This window comes from Uloborus diversus, chromosome 7 (genome assembly GCF_026930045.1).
Source record: "Uloborus diversus isolate 005 chromosome 7, Udiv.v.3.1, whole genome shotgun sequence".
NCBI lineage: Eukaryota > Metazoa > Arthropoda > Arachnida > Araneae > Uloboridae > Uloborus > Uloborus diversus.
Genome location: NC_072737.1, coordinates 37,398,721 through 37,419,202, shown reverse-complemented (window position 1 = coordinate 37,419,202; position 20,482 = coordinate 37,398,721). Strand labels below are relative to the sequence as shown.

Genomic DNA, 20,482 nt, shown 5'->3' with positions numbered 1-20,482 from the left:
AGATGGTAGGCATTATAATTTTTGAAAAATGATAATTATTGTTCATTTTTATAAATAATTTTTGTTTTTTTTTTACGAGAACAATAACAAATGCAAGAAAAAAAAGTTACTGCTGACAAACGAAGTTAAGAAAGAATGTAGGGATTATTGAGGTTTCTTTGTAATTTTTTAAGCATGAAATATTCTACAAAGGATACACTTTCAAGCATTAATTACTTTTGCATTTTCAGTACAGAAAGTTCTATTGTAAATCTTTGTTCGTATTTAGGCATTCTGTTAGTAACTGAAGTACATTTTGCTCCGTATTTTAGACTAGATTAAATAGTTTCTTGCAATTTTTTTCCGCAGATTAAATTTTGTTAACTTCCATTTAAAGCATTTTAAATAGCATATTTTTTCATTGTTTATATTGTCGGAAGTTGTGAAGAAAAGTGAAGTTGTTTCTTTAAACAACCAAAACACCATGTGTGACTTTTCACTGCTGTGTTAATCCGAGATTAGAAAACTTCCTGACGCAAATTAGCATCAAAATATTTCTTCAATAAATTTTTAGCATCTGTTTTACACATATTTAAAACCTAATACAGCATAATAATAGTATCATTTAAACATCGTTCTAGAATAAGCCATTTAAATCGCGCACTGATACATGCATCTCCACCGTCTGTTGCTAGTTAAAGTAGCCATTTTGGTTGCGAACAAAGCTGTGTAAAATCTTTACAAACCTGAAATTTAATATTTTTATCACTCTGAAGAACATTTTATTGTCAGATTACTATGTTACTGACGTTTCTACATGCATACTCATAGCTATGGCCGATCGGAGGAAATTACAAGGTTTGTTGCGAATTCAAAAAATTTACTTCGTTGTTGATTTTGCAGCGTTTTAAGAAATGGGGTCTAATATAAACAATATTTTAAAACCGTGTTGTACCGTCCTTCTTGCACGATTTTCTCACCTGTGTGCATTTTGTTAACAATAACAACACATTTTAATAACTGAATACATTGCTTTCCTAATTAAATTTTAAAAAAATATTTTAATATGATAAGTATTATTATGCTTGAACTGCAAGTGACCTACTGTTAGTTCAAAGTCCTTGTCCAGTTTTTGCTATTTATGCATCGAACTTTAACTAGTTTTTCCGTGAGAAATATCTTGAACTTTTTCATCAATTTATTTCGTAATTCAATGAGATCAATTATACTATTTTCGTGTAAATAATCGTCTTGTCACTTTGTCATGTATTTGAGCAATCTATTTTAGATACATGTTTTTTTATATTTTGAATGCATCATACACTATTGTTTCATTTCTTCATGCAGAATAATAATAAAGAAAATGCTCCTAATTCGATCAAATATCAACCACTTGTCAATTTTGTTGCTAGGATACCATTAGGCTAACCTTGAAAGTTGAACGAAGATGTTGCATTGGAAACGTAAATGAGTATTTTCTTTCATATTTATACATACACCATTGTATTATTTTTGAATTTTCGTTTTAGAATGTTCTAATGTTGTGTATCATGAGTATTTTTTGATTATTTCTTGTGAAACTTGTATTTCTTCCGTCACGAATAACTTGAAACAGTCGTGAAAATTGCTTTGTCCCTACTTTCTCTCATCAGACGTTGCATACTTTTAATTAACATGAAATGTGTGCATATATTTTCATAAAATTCTCGCAAGGATTTTAAAAAGTCATGAAACAATATTTTCTCAATTTCCTTAAAATGTGTCCCTACACTTATTTTATGTTTTTGATTAATAATTGGTCATTAAATTAAATACTTGGGTGTCATTCATCTGCAGAAATGTTTTGATCAGAATCTACCTTCTTTGTGTTAGACTTCTGACAAAATTAAAACCAAAGATCTTTTATTAGTCTACTTTGTGTTCATTGCTGTCAATTTTGTGTAAACATTTTTTTAGCTATGTGACTGATTTTTTAAAAATATTTTTTTCAAGTACTACTAATTATTATCATTATTTCATCATTACATTTTGCTGTAATTTTCATTATGTCAAATTTCCAACTCAACGTAAAAAGTAATTTTCTAAGTAAGTTAAAATTAAGAAACTTCTTTGCTAGCTATTCAATAAGTTTGCTTATGTATGCTGCTTTTTCTTGCAGAAATATTTTTAAGTGATAACAAGGAAAATTAATTCATAATTCCAAAGACATCACAATTGAAAGAACCTTTTCCAATACAAGAGTAAATGCATAAATTACAAAACTTTGAAAGCAGGGCAGTGGAGTCTGAGGGAAATTGATAGACTCCGGAAATTTTAGAACCTCTGACTCTGCAAGTACTAAGAGAGTTCCAGACTTTGAGGGAAAATTACCGACTCTGGCACTTGGAATTTTAAACTCACGACTCAGACTCCTTTATCCCAAAATCAGTCTGATTCCGACTCCATAGCCCTGTTTGAAACCATGCATTTTTGTATCTATATATCATTGCCTCAAAGCAACAGTTGGATATCTTAGTGTTATTTCTGGGATTAGATATCTTACAGATTGCTCTGAGGCGATTATACAGTCAAACCTCGTTATCGTGACACCCGGATTTCACGACACTCCGGATGTCATGTCACTTTTTCAAAGTCCCGAACTAATGCCATTCAGTTAAGTAGCTCCATGTTTTACGACAGTTTTTTTGGAGCAACTCCGGTTACGATGACACTTCGAGCTGCGCAGGTTGGATCAAATATTTCTTTGCAATTGAAATTTTTTTCGTAAAGTAATGAAAACATCTGTAAATGTTTGTTGTAGGAACTTTGGACTCAGACAAGAGATTTGACCAATCATGGCACCTCAAAAATGGTGGGGGACAAGTAGATAAGTTCTGAAAGGTATAGGTTTCAGACATTCATCGTTGTTGAGTCACATGACTTGGAGTCGTAGCCTCAGCTTCTGCTAAGCTAATGAGATTGGACTTGCTCCCTCCATTCATGGTTGTTGAGTCACATGACTTGGAGTCGTAGCCTCATCTTCTGCTAAGCTAATGAGATTGGACTTGCTCCCTCCATTTATATTCCATCTCTAAGGTTTCAGACTTAGACAAGAGGGACAATAGAAAGGAGTTCAAAGCGGGTGGAATGTAATACTGGACAAGGGAAACAGCCAGGAGATTAGAAAGACCATAGCTACCTTAAGCTGTAGGTGGTCACTACAAGCTTCTCCCATGAGAGAAAAAGAGATAAGAGCTCCTCATTATATTGAAAAGGGACACACAACTCTGAAGTGGATAAAAGAATTAGAAAGTTTTTTTTTTACCTTCGAAAGGTGGGGCTAAGCCTTTCAAAATCTCATCAAATTGCAGAAAAAATTGAAGAGTCTTGAATTAATTTCTTTCTTGCTGATAATTTTGTGGAAAGAAGGAATAAAAGTGTTATTCCCGAAAGTTTAGCAATTTTTTAAAAATTTTTGTTATACTCACCAATAACTCAAATTTACATTAGTTGAATCTATTTAAAAGCGTATATACACTCTATAACAAAAAAACCGACGCATCAAGAAGGAGTGATCCCATTGAGACGAAAATTGGTAGATAGGAAGACAATACACATAATATTAAATGATTTAATTCTCACAACAATTGAATAATTTATTCCAGAGTTACAGTAACAAGTTCAATAAGGTACTGACTCGCCTCTAGCCATGATACAAGTTGACGCACGGCGTGTCAAACATCGATAAAGCTTCTGGGGGTGTCCTGTGGTATTTCCGACTAAATTCGCTTCAATTGTCAGACGAGGTTATTAACATTCCTTGCCAGATGCAATCGCCATCCCATCATATCCCAGACATGCTCGATGGGAATGGGAGAGAGATCTGGTGATGGCAGGCCATGGAAGAGTTGGACAAGCTTGCAGACAGTTCAAAGCAACACGTGCTGTATGTTATCTGGCATTGTCCTGCTGAAAACCAGCCAGCTGTACTGCAAAAGGAACGGCAACAAAACAGGTCTTAGGATGTTGTCGACGTACCTCTGTTCAGTAAGTGTACCTCTAATTACAACCAAATCGGTCCAGTTATCAAAAGAAATGGCACCCCAGACCATAATGCCTTGTTGAGTGCCAGTGTGGCGTGCAAAAGTGAAACCAGGATCCGCCTCTGCCCTGGGTGTCTCCAAACACATCTTCAATGATCGTCATGAAACAGTTGGAAGTAGGATTCATCGCTAAAGACTATACGTCCACAGTCGGCACCATTCCAATCTGATTGAGCCATGCACCACTGTAATCTGGCTAGGCAATGTGTAGGCATCAGTGACAAGTAGCGTAAAGGTCGGCGCGAGCATCGATTTCGTTTTCCCAACCGCCTGTAAATGAACATGATGGACACTGGTGTTTGGTTGAATGTCTGATGGTTCATAGAGATGAAGAAAGCGCTGTGACAGCGGATTGGACAACCACTCTGTCATCACGATCTGTTGTGACCCTAGGTCGACCGCTACCATCCTGACGCTGAACTCGGCCATTTTCTACCCATTCTTTTCTGACAGCATCTTCGAATCGCCGCATCGCTTTGACTCAAATGGCCAGTGATCTCCGATTTGACCAACCAACCTCTTTTAAACTCTGATAATTTCTCGTTATGAGCACGAACCATGCGGCAAGGCATTCTCAAGTTGTTGAAAGGTGTTCTGAATTGCAATCAAACCAAAAGGTTTAACAACTGTTGAAGAACTGCTCTTTATATACATCAGCTGGACGCACAGTTTCGATGTGCTGGAGATCAAACTATTCATTCGTTGGACACCAAATTTTAATCATTTGCATATCTGGTCAAAACACTCATGCATACAAAATTTTAAAGCAATCGGATAATTGCTTCTTGGTGCGTCGCTTTTTTTGTTATAGAGTGTGTATATAAACACTATTAATTTCTTCATTAAATCTAACTTTATTTTGAATTAATGTTTAATTGTGAATTTTTAAACTATTCCGGTTATAACATCGCTCTGGCTATGATAACACTTTGTTGACAGTCCCAGAGGTGTCGTGATAATGAGGTTTGACTGTATTAAAAAAAGCTATGTCACAGAAATTTTGAAAGAAAGTCTGTGTGTGGGGGGGGGGGGGTAGGCCTGCGTTCAGGAAACCCTATAGCACATACAGCCTTACAGTTTTGTACAAAATTACTTCTGGCCCCAGGAGTTTGCAGCTGGGATTTTTTATTTTTAAATTCAAATTAGGTTTTCTAATTAATTGATCAAGCTAAAATTTTACGTAAATTGTCTTTTAACCCTAACGTCAATGACCAAACTTTTCCCTTACTTTCAATAACCGGGGTACACGGGTACCCATTTTGAATTTCGAAGATTTGCAACAGAAAAATATTTTTTTTTTCTGACACCTCTTCTATTTAATTGAAACGTTTTCTTCCACCCTCATCTGGGGAAGTTTGTGTATCCTGTTTTTACCAAAAAACGAAATGGTTTATTGTTTTCCAGCGTTTTATGTTTACGTTTCACGCTAAATTGTCTGTTAGAAACAAATGTGTTTCTCCAGTTTTTTCTTAATACTGGATGTATTAGATTTTACACTTTGGTATTTTATAGTGAATTCGTAGTATTTTATTTATTTATACCAGTGATGTTCAATTTACGACCCGCGGACCACAGGAGGCCCGCAAAGCTCATACCATATACACATAGGCCTGTTGTATTAAAAATTATTATCTATAATTTTATCCTCACTATCATTTGCTCAACCTTTGCTGTCATGCCGTCTCACAATCTTAGGTATACCAGGGTGGCGACAGATCAGGGAGAAGTCAGGGAACTTTATTAATCAGGGAAAAGTCAGGGAAATATCAGTGAATTTTGAAAAAATAAATTATCTGTTAAAAAAAAAAAAGAAAGTAAAATTAATGAGGTGCGATTATACACTGCCGCATATTTGTGCATCTTTTTTCCTCAACGTCAAAAGTATTGAATCTTACTTATTAACCACAGGATGAACTTCCTAAGATTGCTTTTGTGTCTGTTAGGTTGTTTATTTTACCTAGCTTGAAATTTCTTTTTACGCTTTCAATGCTGCGTAAAATAAACAACCATACAGGCAAAGAGGAAGCTTCAATTATGCCTTAGCTCCTTTGCCTTTATTCCATTGTCTCGAAGTAATTAGCGTACTATAATCACGATTTCAAGAAAAAATCTTTGGTTTTTGAATTAATACTATAAAAGCTTAAAAGAGTTATTACTTCTTCGCGTTTTTAATTTAATTGCTTAAATTGAACATTCAATTAAAAAACTTTGTTTTTTGCCGTTATACTATTTGTTGTCACCGCAGATTATAAAGGTTTTCTTTTCTTCAGACTTTAGCGATTCTTTAATTTTATAACCAAGTTGAATTCTTCTTTTATATATTTTGAAATTAATTAATTGCTTTTTTCCCCCTTTTTTCCCCCTTGCATTCCAAAGTCGTTTGTTACAAAAGCAATCTAAGATTTTTTCTCGTTACATACTGAAATCATTTGAAAGAGTTAACTTGTGTACTTAAGAAAATATCTTTATTTTTTTATTGTTAAAATGCCGTATTCATTCATTAAAACATGTTCTTGATTAGACAAAAGCTCCCTATGAATGGTTGTCAAATGATTTCATCTGTTTTGCATAAATATGTCAATTAATTATATAAGAATAACTACATTACTTCTATTCTTTCACTATTACTTGTTATTCTTGCAACAATTATTATACTGTTTGAAAACTTAGAACTAAAAAGTAATTGAAATTATTTTGAACTATCATAAATATACATGTTTTTAAAAGTAATTTTGATAGTTTCTTAAATTCTTATGCTAAGTGGTTTCTGGAAGTAAAGTTTTTTTTTTTTTTTAATTTTCTATAATCTTTCCATTGTATAAAAATTTAATATACTGTTTTGTAGGTCATTCCCCCCCCCCCCCCCTCCCCCAAAAATTGTCCTTTTTTTTAAAACCATTTTATTAAAAAAAGTAGCATCTTTTTAAAATATATCTTTAGTTCAACAACTTTACATAACTTAAAACGTTTAAAGTACTGCATTTTATACAAACATATAATGGATTTCAAGTAAAGCAAAGAAAGAAAACCATTATCATTGGTAACGTAAATCAGGGAAATTTGCTGAACCAAATCAGGGAAAAGTCAGGGAACTTTTTTTCACAGTTCCTGTCGCCACCCTGTATACTCAAAAAAAGAAAAAAGGACAGATAATATATTCCAACTGAAATATTATTGTCTACATATTGAGAGAAACAAAGTTCCTAATTCGGTATCACTGATGATGTAACAATATGTTCGTACATCAACAAAAAAAGAAAAGGCCGTAATATTGTTTTCCACTTCACATCATAACAAAAGAAGTTCTGGAGCAACCAAAAGTTACAACGATTTCGTTTTATAACAAAACAAAATGTAGTGTTGACACGACTGATCAAATTTTGATAATTTCGAAGCATTTGATCGAATGGTGAAAACCAACGGGTGTAGTGCCCTGTGAAATATAATTATGAGTAGGTATACTTAATTTAATTTAAAATCTAATAAATGTAAATTATACGCAAACTTTCTTTGCGTCTACGATCTGCAGTGTGACTCGTGTGTAATTGTAATGTTTTCAAGTGTTTATTAATTTTTATTTATTTTATTTTTTTACAGCGCAAAATTTTTTTCGGACATGGGAAGCGAGTCCAATTCTTCGGTTTTACGCCAGAAAATAAGTGAAAAAATTGAAAAATGCACCTTTATCGGAAAAAAATTGTGTCTGAGGATTTTTTAGATTTTTTTTTTGGGGGGGGGGGGGGGTATGCGCTTGAGTGTCCCAACTTGCTACAAATGTTCATGCTTTTGAACTATACTCTTCTCTAACCCTTTAGAAGAATATTAATGGTGAATACAATGCTGTTTTCCCTATCAAATATAAATAATTAATATGTAATTGCCGAAAGCGTTATACAATTTGGGGGCGCAATGTCAAAGGAGGGAGGGGGAGTGAGGGGGGAAAACGGTGGTAATATTTTGATTCAAAGGCTCATTTTACATGAGAATCATCAAAAATTGGTGTCAGAAACATTTTGAAGGGATATTTTTTGACGTGCAGTACAATGGGTACCCGGGTACCTGGTTATTGAATCTATGTATAAAAATTTTGAAGGCTAAAAAACTCCCCCCAAAATTTTTTTTTAAAACACTGTTATAACATTCTTTAGTTCAGATTCATGAAAATAACAAGGATTAAAAGCAATTTTAAAAATACCTTGTTACAAAGCTTAAAAATTATGATAAAAGTCGCAAAAAGGTACACGGATACCCGGTCATTGAAGCTAGGGTTAAAGGGATGAAAGATTTCCCACTCCCTTTAACATTCTATGTCATTCGAAAGGGATTTCTTTTCTGCATCAAATAAAGCATATGAGGTTTCTATTTTAACGGGAAATCCTGTGCTCAATTTAATTCAAGCCCTCTCAGCTAAACAACAAAATATATTACTAGAGATCACTAATTTGAAAGTGACTTTTCAAGCATACAAAACTACTGTTATTCAATGCTCAGGAGCCCCTTATCACTTATTAGCTCTGCAAGTTAGAGTGCAAGTTACAGTTTAAAACCCAAACAGAATTTGCAATGCATTTTTAATCTGACTCTTTCTAACTGACGATTTAAATCCTTGCTAATCAAATAAAATAGCGAAGCAATCTTCATGGGTTTGGTGAGTGTTAGTTAGCGAGCAGGGGGCGTAACTCTCTAGTTTATGAAATAAAAGTTGTCTTTTTCTTTTGTATTTTATCTGTATCATCTATCTGAAATTATGTTACACTTCAGTGATGCTTTTCTTCATTATTTCTCAGTTAATTTGCAAATATGTATTGTTGGTTCTACGAGGGCCCTTCAATAAATAAAGAGACATATGTTGGGAAAAGAATGTTCCTAGTACAAGTTTGATACATTTGGGATATTAAGTTGGCATCATTAGCATGAGTTCTAACTAGCTTATTGATCAACATTGCTCTGTTAATAACCTCAAAATTAAGTTAACAATGCTAGGTCTTCTTGAAAATTTAATATTGGTTGAACAACATTCTGTGCGATTCATTTTTACTTCCTTTTACAAAAAAGGAAGTATTGTAATCGCAAAAAAATTTTCACTCAAAAATCGGCCTTAATTTCCATTTTGCTCACCCCCGAATGAATGTTAAGTTTATTTTTCAACCCGACCTCACGTGGATATACGCCTAGGAACGTACAGACACCCGAAATATCCATTTTGATGATCCCCGAGTTAATTACAATGAGTTTTCTCGTGACGTCTGTATGTACGTATGTATGTGCGTATGTGTGTATGTATGTCGCATAACTCAAGAACGGAATGTCCTAGAAAGTTGAAATTTGGTACTTAGACTCCTAGTGGAGTCTAGTTGTGCACCTCCCTTTTTGGTTGCATTCGGATGCTCCAAGGGGGTCTTTTGCCCCTTTCGGGGGGGGGGGGGGGAATCATTGGTAATTTCGATGTAAACTCAAGTGGTGTTATAATTTTTTGGGCACTTGGCGATATATCGCCAGTCCTTTGGTCGCCAACTTGGCGACAAATTTGGCAATTTTTTAAAAAAAAATTATTATTTTATTTTTTTATGTGGTTCAATTTGGCCACTGTTGGTGATATTTAGAGAGTAAACTATTGAATCACATTAAAACTGCCAGTAAGAGAAAATGACATTAAATTGGAGTAAAAGGAAGTCATGTGATGCACACATCAGCTCGTTTGATTAAGGATCAGAGGCCTCGAGTGAGGCTTATAAGTGCAGGGGGGATTTTTTTTAGGAAGTTAATGACTATTTTAGGCTATCTTGAGTGACTAGGGGAGGGGGGGGGGTCTTTTGATGTTCTCTTGCATAAATGTTTTGGAATTGTAGTTTTAAAAACGCTCTTTTAGTAGAGTTTAGTCAACATTTGGGGAATGGAGAGGAGTTCCCAGGGTTGTCCCTGCAATGTTTTGTTTTTTAAACAGGGTTGGCTTTCTGCTGGCAGAAACTGGTTTCTGCCCTGCCGGTGGCAGAAACTGGTTATAACCGGTAAAAACCGGCAGAAACTGGCAAAAATTAAAAAGCATCTTTATTAATTCAAGTAATTACAAAATGATAATTGTTTAAGTAAACTAAAAATTGTAATTCCATTTCATCATTGTAAAAAATAAAACTCATTGCCCTTGATTTAGTTTGATCAGAAAGAGAACTGTTTAACTGCAGATGCTTGTAACATTTGTAAAAATCTAATGGACAAGACTCTTAAGGAAAAAAAGTGACATACAGATTTAAACAGGCAGTTACTGGTTGTCATTTTCTAGCTTATACACGTCATTTAAAATACTTGGGATTAAAATTATCATGTGCTCAAGAAGAAAATGCCAGAATTTTACTTGCCGATCGTCGATTTTATACCTAATATCACAGCTTTACAAAACAAATTGACCCAATTTCCCAAAACTTATATTTCCAGTTAAATTTTAAAACCACCCCAGTTATTACATAGTGGACCAAATTAAAAAATATATACAATTGATGAAAGTTTCATGAATCTTTGCTGGATCCTTGATGGCATTGCCTTCTAGTTCTGTTGCGAGAGTATTCTGTTATTTCACCTCTATTCATATTAAATTAAGAAATCAATTATATTTTCAATCCACCTTTTCTTAGAGACAGCTGCGGAGTGCAAAAAATATAATGTTCGATTTTAATGATATTGTAATTAAACTGTGCTTTGGCTAACATTTCATTATTTTCCCATGCTAAATTCCTATTGGGTATCAAAGATTTCTTTTTTGTCATTTTTTGAGTTTTAGCCAGTTTTTGCCACAAATGTGGCAGAAAGGGGTTTTTGCCATGGCGGTTTTAACCGGTTTCTACCAGTGGTTTTAACCACCTCGGCAGGGTTGGCAAGGTTTTGGACACTACGGTAAAAACCCTGGTTTTTACCGTCCAGTCCAAAACACTGTCCGAAAGTGTCCAAAAATCTATTTTTAGAAAAAACGTATTCTGTGAAAAAACATCAAAAATAAATAATAAAATGTTTTATATTGAACATTAATTCAATGAGAACATTCAACTTATTTATGCAGATGATTTTAATCTAGTTACATAGAAGTTGAATTATTTATTAAAATTTCAATTTGCATGCATGAGTTTATTTATTTTGATAATAGTAACCAAATTTCCCTTTGTTTACGCATGTGTGCAAATGAAAGCAGGTTTGGCAAGGTTTTTACCATCCTGTTCAAACCCCTTGAGCCCAAAAGTGTCCAAAACTATTTTTGAGAAACTATATTTTGTGGGAAAATATCAAAAACAGAACAAAATGTGTCGAAATTATTTTTTTGACTGTAAAATATATTCATTTAATGTGAACATTCAAGTATAAATATTAGGGTGGAACGAAAAAAACAAAGTTTTTATTTTCGAATTGTAATAGTGCAGAAAAGTTGCGATTGGTGAAGTCTTACAAAACAAAACAAAAATTTTTAAAATCGGATAATATCTTCCAATCCCGCAACGAGCCTAAAAATTTGATAAAATGGAAAATTTCATGTGTTCTTAGAGATTTTTAAAAAAAATTTCTCCAACGTTTCTTTTTAATACTCTAAGACGGAAAAGTTACGATTGGTGAAGCCTTCAGAAATTTAAAAAAACATATTGAAATCAAATAATACCTTCTGATCCAGGAACAAGCATGAAAAGTAAAAAAAGGGAGAATTTCATCTTTTCTTAGTGATTAAAAATAAAATTGTTCTTGTTGTTTTTTTTTCCCCGGTGTTGCAGGGAAAAGCCTTTTTAAAAACCCTATATTACACATAAACATTAATTTATTTCTTGACTATGCAAAACTACCATTCTTTACAACAATGAAACATTTTCAAATAATAAAACGTTATAAAATATTTACCAAATTTACAATCCAGTATACAAGTCTTATTGTTTTAAGTGTTAGTTGAAGCTAATTTATAATCAGATTTTTTGGAAAATTCGGGCATAATTGATCTGGATTTCAATGTTGCTCTTAAGTTGCCATCTCTTGATTTAAATCCACACACTTTGAGTGAAGCCTCAGTCACTAGCTTCACACATCTTTCGACAGCTGGCGTATGGCAGGGGAATAGTTTCTAGAGACGTACCGAGTAGCACTTTGGCCGAGTAGCCGAGTACCGAGTACTCGGCCTTTTATTACTCGGCCGAGTACCGAGTTACCGAGTACTCAGCCTTTCACTACTCGGCCGAGTTCCAAGTACCAATTATGTTTTAAGAAGAACCACTGACACACATGTGATGAATTTTGATTCCTTGTCCATATAATAGTTTTTAAAACTAAATTCCTGCTGAAATTTAATTACGCATTATATATATACAATTTTGTTTGTGTCAAAAATTTTACAAAAAAATAATTTTTTAAATTAAAAATAAATAAATAAAAGGTATGATTAATCAAGTTGGAATTAAAACAAATTACAGTAAAATCCCTCTAATGCGGACACTAACAGGACAAATTTTTTTTCTGCAATATAGAGGTGTCCGCAGGACAGGGGTTTAATAATGTTATTTGCATTGGAACTGGGGAATTAAAAATTGTCCGCATAAGAGGGGTGTCCGCCTTTGAGGGGTGTCCGTTAGGAAGGGTTTCACTGTATACCAATCAATTATAGTTCTAATCTGCCAAACATAAATAATTTTTAATAGCAGATAAAACAAATGTGCAGGAACACTCCAGACGCGTGTTTCTGCTCTCTCCCCCCCCCACCCGTTACAAGGAACGTCTTTTTCAGTGCATAACATGTGAGCTAAAGAATGTAAAGACATTCAACAAAAAAATACGACTTTTGTCGGATGCCTTTAAATCTACGAGCCCCCATTTTGTGCATTGAAAAAGGAAATCCTTGTAATGCCAAAACACGTGTCTGCAGAGTTCCTGCACTGTACTTTTAAGGTTGTTTTATTTTTTAAGCAAAGGTATTTTTACATTTTTTATAACTAATTTTTGTTTGTAGCAAAAATCCATTTTTAATATAAAAATCCCATATTTTCTATACTTACATTTCTTGCATAATTTTTAATAAATAAGTTTTATTAACTTTGGGGACATTAAAATAAAGATTTATTCCATTAAAGCATTACAAACTTCATTATTCTCAAAATTTAAATTTGACTTATAAATTTTAATTGTAAATGATTGCAGAATATAATGCTTGCTCTTTTTTTATAAATTTTAGTATCTGTCTTGGACAATATTCAATTTTTTGCAACTACTCGGTATTGGCCGAGTATCTGATCAGAATTTGGCCGAGTACCGAATACTCGGCAAATTGGCCGAGTACCGAGTAGTTACCGAGTACTCGGTACGTCTCTAATAGTTTCATATCCCAGTCGGGTGTAGTGCCTGTTGCAATAAGATTTTCAATGTCTTTGTTAGGAACTTTTTGAAGAAAAGGTGGAGAAGATAGCTTTGTCGTGTTCCAATTAATAATCTCTGTGTAACCTTCTGCTTCGAAATTTAGAGATGGAAAGTTTCTAATGCTTTTGCCTTTAGAAACAGATTCTCTGGCTTTTAAGATGTTTTTAAAGTTCTCTTAAGTGCCTCCTTTCATCAAACACCATTGCCATTAATAAGTTTTCGGGATGCGCAAAGAAAGAGTTTCTTTCAATGACAGGGTAAATTACTTGTTTTAGATTGTCAGGTAAGTATCGACAGGTTTGAGTTGTTCAGTAACCATGAATGGCACCGTCTGTGAAATTTTTGCGGTTCTTTATTTCGCTAATGGGGCGTATTAGATGCATACACTGTACGGAGCGGCATAAACAAATATGAGAATCGCGGGATTAAAGGGCCATGTGGACAATTTACAGGCAGGCTCTAGTACTAAAATATCACATTTGTTTTATAAACAAACGTTCTTCCATTAGTATTTCATACCGAACCTTATGAGGATCGTTAAACTAAAAGAAAAAAAGCTGAAAAAGGACTTAAAGCTTACATTTTTTCAAACATGTAGGTTCGTTGCGCGATCGGAAGATATTGTTTTATTTCAAAAAGATATTTTTTTTTCGCTTTGAAGTCTTTACTAAACGTAACTTCTCCGTTCTGTAGCCTAAAAAAGTACATTGATCAAAAAATGTTAAAAATTCGGAAAAATCCTGAAATTCTCAACTTTTTCGATTTTTTAGGCTTGGTTCTGGATCAGAAGGTATTATTCGATTTCAATTTTTTTTTTTTCTGAAGGTTTCACCAATCGTAACTTTTCCGTCTTAGAGCCTTAAAAAGAAACATAAAACAAAATTTTTAAAAAATCACTAAGAAAACACGAAATTTTCCATTTTTTCAAATATTCAGGCTCGTTGCGGGATCGGAAGATATTATCCGATTTTAAAAATCTTTGTTTTGTTTTGTAAGTCTTCACCAATCGCAACTTTTCCGCACTATTACGATTCGAAAATAAAAACTTTGTTTTTTTTCGTTCCCCATAATAAATATACTATATGTAACTTATTCATGCAGCTGATTTTAGTATAGTTAAGTAAAAATTAAATTTTTCATTGAAAATTTCAATTTGTATGCAGGAGTTTTTTTGCCTCCATAAACCAAATTTTTCGACATTTATGCAAGTGTGCAAAGGAAAGATTTCAAAATGTAGTGCAATAATTGACTTAAATGCAATAAATTACAATTTTTTGTAGTTACAGAACATTATATTAAAAATATGAACTAAAAAAGGACCAGCACAGGTTCTATAACATAAGTGTAGTCATCAATTTCTTGTTCTTTAATCTATAATTTAAAAAATAAATTTTGTTAAAACATCATGTAAAACTTATTTGCAAAAACCATTTAAAAAAAAAGCTTTTTTCTTTCTTTTTCCTAAATATTGCACATTTAATAACATTGCTTTGTGTTATAAATGGAACTGACATTAGTTGTCTTGGTAGTGTTGTGAATTTCCTTTGATAACTCTGCCAACTGTTACATAAGGATGTTTTTACGCAATAGCTATAAGCAATTTTTTTAAGTAAAAATATTTTTTAAATGAACATTTTTGAGAAATTTTTTTATTAAATACCATTAATTAAACCTGATTAATATCTATATTTATACATTGCGAATATTGCAGTAAATACGAGTTGATTAGATTACACCCCTTTAGCTTTAGCATAGTTTTGGACAGTTTAAGACAGTTTCAGACACTTTTGGACAGTTTTAGACAGTTTTGGACGGTAAAAAACCACCTGTCCTGTCCTAAACCGGTTTCGGACAGTCTAAAACCCAACCCTGCACCTCGGCAGAAACTCGCCAATCCTGTTTTTAAATAAATTCAGAAAGGCAATTTAAAAAAAAATCTTAAGATTTGGAATTTTCTCCCACAAATTTTGCAAAGTTTAAAACCTTTTTTTGTACATCCTTTATTGGGTCTTTTACACCTTTTTGGGGTAAAATCATTGTTGATTTTAATGTAAACTCAAGTGTTGTTATAATTTGGCAAACACTTGGCAATATATCACCAAACTTTTGATCTGCAAGTTTTGTCGTCAACTTGGCAATAAATTTGGTAGTTTTTTATTTTAATCTGATTTCAATGTGGCCCTATTTAGAGTTATCCATTGAATCACATTAAAAACTGCAAATATTGGGAAAATTTATCTGTATAAAATATTTTCTTTGCTTCAGTTTGCAACAAACTTGAGGTGAAAATTTTTAAGTGTTTCTTTGCTTACTCCGAGGCACTACTAAATTGGACAAAAAAGAAGTCATGTGATACATCAGCTCATTTCTAATTAATTTTTTGGCTAAAATTTCACACATTATCTATTCAGGAGATGAAAGATTTCCTTCTTTGACATTCCAATTTTCTTAATTAACTAGAATAGGAGACATAAGGGTTTCTGCCTAAGCCTAAGTTCTAAGAAGCTAAACTCAATGCAAGCTAGGGGGAAAGTTTTCAGTGGTTTGACGGATTAAAGTCTTTTTAGAAAAAATTGAAATGGAGTAAAAGAAGTTAATGACTAGTAAATGGGTTAAATCTGAGAAGTGAGTTAATTGTTTTTTTTTTTTTTTTTTTTTTTCATTTATTAATTGGTATTTTGGGACCATTTCCCCTCTTAAATGAACTTGAGTTGAAATTGGTATAAGTCGCAAAACTGTTTCATATCTTCATGAATATTGGTGGTACTAATGTCAAATTTTATGTGTTACTATTACTTTTCAGTGGAGATTATTTCCATAATTATAATTGTAAAGGCCTAAAGGCTTTTTTAAAAGTTAGATCTTGTAGTTCTCCCCCCCCCCCCTCTCTTTTTTTTTGCTTCCAACTTTTAATATCTTTAACTCTTCGTCTCATTTTGACCAATCTCGCAATTGGAAGTATGCGTCTAGCAGGGCTTGAAATCGGTAGTGATCCGCAGTCTTCAACCACAAAGACATCCGTCAGACCAGCAGAAAATGAATTTAGTGTTCTATTAAACCAGTGAAGTTTTATCAGTCCTAGTTTTTGCCGTGCTAGTGGCAGAAACTGGCAAAAACTTAAAAGTGTCTTTAATAACTCAAGTAATTACTAAATGATATTCGTTTAAGTTAACTAAAAAATTAAACTTCATTTCATCAGTTAAAAAAATAAAATCCTATGCTAATGCCCTTGATTTAGTTCTGAAAGGGAACTCTTCAATGCTTGTAATATTTGGATTAATCTAACAAAGGACGAAAAATCATATGGGTGCTTAGGAAAGAGGACTGACTTACGAAATTCAACAGCCATTACTGATTGTAATATGCTCGTGTACATGCTTCATCTAAATTGTTTGCGATTGAAATTATCATGTGCTTCAAGAAGAAAGTGTCAGAATTTTACTTACCAATATTAACATAGATTTTGTACCTAATCTCACAGCATTGCAAAACAAATTGGCCCTATTTCTCGATACTTATTTTTCCAGTCAAATTCTTACCACTAACCCAGTTACTACATAAAGGACCAGTTTAAAATATAATATGCAATGGATGAAAGTTTCACGATCATTGCTTTGTCCTTGATGCATTGCCTGCTAGCTCTTCTGTTGCATTAATATTCTAAAGTTTCTCATTTGTACATATTAAATTGTAAAACTGTTTAGATTTTAGAAACCACCTTTTCTAAGAAGCAACTGCAGGGTCCAAGCAATGTAACATTTGATTTTGAATAGTGGTAATATTGTAATTAAATTGTGCTTTGATTAATAATTATTTCTTCCATGCACTTTCTGTTGCATGTCAATAATTAATTTTTTGTCATTTTGTGAGTTTTTGCCAGTTTCTGCCTCAAATGTAGTAGAAAGTGGTTTTTGCCATGCTGGTTTTAACCGGTGGTTTTAACCGCCCCGGCAGAAACTTGCCAACCCTGATTATAATCTATTGTCTTTTGCCGCCCTATTTCCTTCCTCCAAAAACAGAAGATTTTGTTGCCTTAATTTCTTACCCAGTATTGATAAACAGAAAAATGTCAGTTGTTGCTTTGTCTTCACTCAGACATGTTTAGTGAAACCTGCTAATTGACTTTGTCACGTTAATTTTGTTTTGCATTATGTGTCTTTTTTCTTTAATTTCTCATTACGTAAAAACAGGATGCAAGTATAAACCACTAAAAGTGTACAGTCCAATGAAATTTTGTAGTGTCTATTGAACGAAACATTGCAATACCCCTGCATCTCGAACTAAGGGTTGCAAAAATAGAGCACTTGCAGTTGAAAAGTGTCAAATATTTTTTTTAACTAATTTATTTTTACAGGGGTGCCCACCCCCTAACAGCAAGGGTGCACCGCCCAAACATCATGATAACCTTCCCCCCCAAATCAAGACCCCCCTTACGTCACCAAAATGTGAAAAATACCCATCAAAACAATCAGGGGTGCCCATCCCCCCCAAGCTCAATGACGCAAATTCCCCCCCCCCCCCACACAAAAAAAATTCTCTCGCTTTCAAATCGGGTTAAACATAACAGTTTTTAGAGTGTCAAATTTCTCGGGGGGGGGGGGGGGGAGGGGGTAGCGCTAACAAATATCATTTGAACTGAAATTTTGCTGGATTGTTGACCCGCCTTCCCAAATATTACAATGTGGACCCTTAGTAAACAAGTTTTGGGTACCCATGAATTTTGCTACACCTTTTAATTTTTTCAAGCATATGAATATTTTCAGGAGGAGTGGATTCAATTTTCTGGCTTAAGATGGAGTCATTACTTGATGTATACAATATGAGTCTTGAGACAAAAATTTATTGTCACTTAGATATGGGGTTCGGGGGTTTCTCCCCCGGAAAATTTTTTAAATTGTGATTTTATAACCAGTTTTAGACAATCTCTGGTGATCTTAGGGGGATAAAAGGTTTGGTGGCCCCTTCCCGGTAATTTTTCAATATTGAAACTTTAAAAGTGCAAAAGGAGGGCTCTCCTTTGTTTTCAAAATTGTACTTCTAAACACTCAGTTTTAGACTATCTATGGTAATGTTAGGGAAAGAAGAGATCCTAAAGCTCGCAGCAGGAAATTTTTCAAAATTTTAAGTCTTTAAAACATTATCTATGGTTGGGGGAAAAGCAGTTTTCTGAATTTGAAGTTCTAAAATCATAACTGTAGCCGACCTTTCTGACGTTAAGAAAAAGAGTTTTCGGAAGCACTCCTGGAATTTTCTCCAAATTGAAGCCCTGAAAACCAAATTTAAGACGATTTTTCAATAATGTTGACAAAAGTGGAATGGGGAAGCTCCTCTTAAATTTTCGAACTTGTAGCTTTAAAAACGCAGTTTTGATAGATCTTGATAATGTTAGTGGAAAGTGAATTTCGGTGACTTTACCCCGGCAATTTTTTTAAATTGATGCTCCAAAAACGCAAGTCTAGGCTTGTCTTTGATCGTGTTGAGGAAAGAGGGGAGAATCAGGGGCTCTCTCCTATGACTTCCATAATCTTCTCCCTCCCTTTTTTCAAAATTGTAGTACTAGAAGCGCAGTTTTGGATGACTCTCATCAGTGTCACACGTATTCTCATGCGGAATTGTGCTACTTCCAGAAAATCATAAAAAAAATAGCAAAGAAGTCAAATCGTCTGATCCAGCTATGAAACGGACACCAACTCCATGCTGTCTGTGATGTGTTCCCTTCATTGAAAAAGAGACAAGGTCACTAAATTTTGGAAAGAGTACCGAGCCGTCGCTAGGTCAAAAAACTGGGGGGGGGGGTACGCTTTGGCGGCCCCTTAATTGTTTCAAACGCATGTTCTAATATGCAGAGAGAGAAGGTTTGGCTTCTGGTTTAGCAGGGATAGTCATATTACTAGACCTTAGTACTAGCAATATAAATTTAATCATAAGAAGGATAATATTCAGTCAGAATTAAAGGGTGTCGGAGAGCTACCTTCTTGCATTATTTCGAAATTTAAGACATACAAACACAGTTTTAGACTATATTTTAAGTTTGGGAGGAAGGGAGATGTGGTTCAGGATAGCATCTCCCGATATTTTTTCCAAATTTAAGTTTCCAACACAATCGTACGTTATATTTAATTCTGTTCAGAAGAGGGGGTCCGGGGGCTCTCCCTGGGAATTTTCAAGATTATTATTTGAAAAGCACAGTTTTAGACGATCTGTGGTGATGTTAAGGGAGGAAAAGACTCGGGGGTCATCGTTCTATAACTTTTCAAAATGCAAACTTCAAGCACGCATTCCTAATTGTGAATTATTTCTTATTGTGACACGTAAAGGGGGGGTCCGGGGGGTGTTTCCACTGGAAAAATTTGAAAATTGTAGTTTGAAAAATGCAGTTTTAGACGATCTATGGTAATATTAAGGAAAAGAGAGATGCGTCCCCCCACCCCGAAATTTTTTGAAATTTTGAAGCCTTAAAAACGCGATTGTTGAATTTTTTCTTTAAAATTTAGTTCACCGCCAGTTTCTTGAAATTAAAGCTACGAAAACGTAATTTAATTCAACTTTCGATGAAAAGGGAAAGGGGAGTTTTGAAGGGGCTCGCGACCAGAAATGTTTCGTAATTGAAGCACTAAGAGCGAGATTTAAGACGTTTTTCGATGATGTTGGCGAGAGAGAGGGGGTGGGGGGGGGGGGGGAGCATTCTCGTGAAAAAATTTCGATTTGTTGAAACCGCAGTTTTAGAAGATTTTTGGTAATGTTAGTGAGTGGAGAGATTCGGAGTCCTCCTATGGCAAAATTTCAAAATTGAAATTCAGTTGGACGATTTTAAATACTCTTAGAAAAGTAGAAGGTTTTGGAGAACCCCGGGATTTTTTCAGAACCTAAGTTTTAAAAACTCACTTACGGGCCAGCTTTGGGGACGTAAAAAGAAGGGTTTGGAGTTCCCACTCTTCCTTTCAGTTTGGCTACGTCCCTCTTATCTTCATTGTAAATTTTAATTATTGATAAACATATTGTGGTAATATTTTCTTCCAATTTTCCTTTACCAAACACGATTATTTGCT

The 20,482-nt window shown here is 34.0% G+C and overlaps 1 protein-coding gene across 2 annotated transcripts in view; it reads left to right on the top strand.

The window, feature by feature from the left end:
- The first annotated feature begins 693 nt into the window (after positions 1-693).
- Positions 694-20,482, top strand: part of LOC129225806 (CCR4-NOT transcription complex subunit 3-like) — a 71,476-nt gene continuing 51,687 nt past the window's right edge. For both annotated transcript variants that reach the window (XM_054860315.1, XM_054860314.1), the window contains exon 1: positions 694-837. In XM_054860315.1, coding sequence (XP_054716290.1) covers positions 813-837 — 25 coding nt within the window. In that variant the 5' untranslated portion in view covers positions 694-812. The remainder of the gene's footprint in view (positions 838-20,482) is intronic.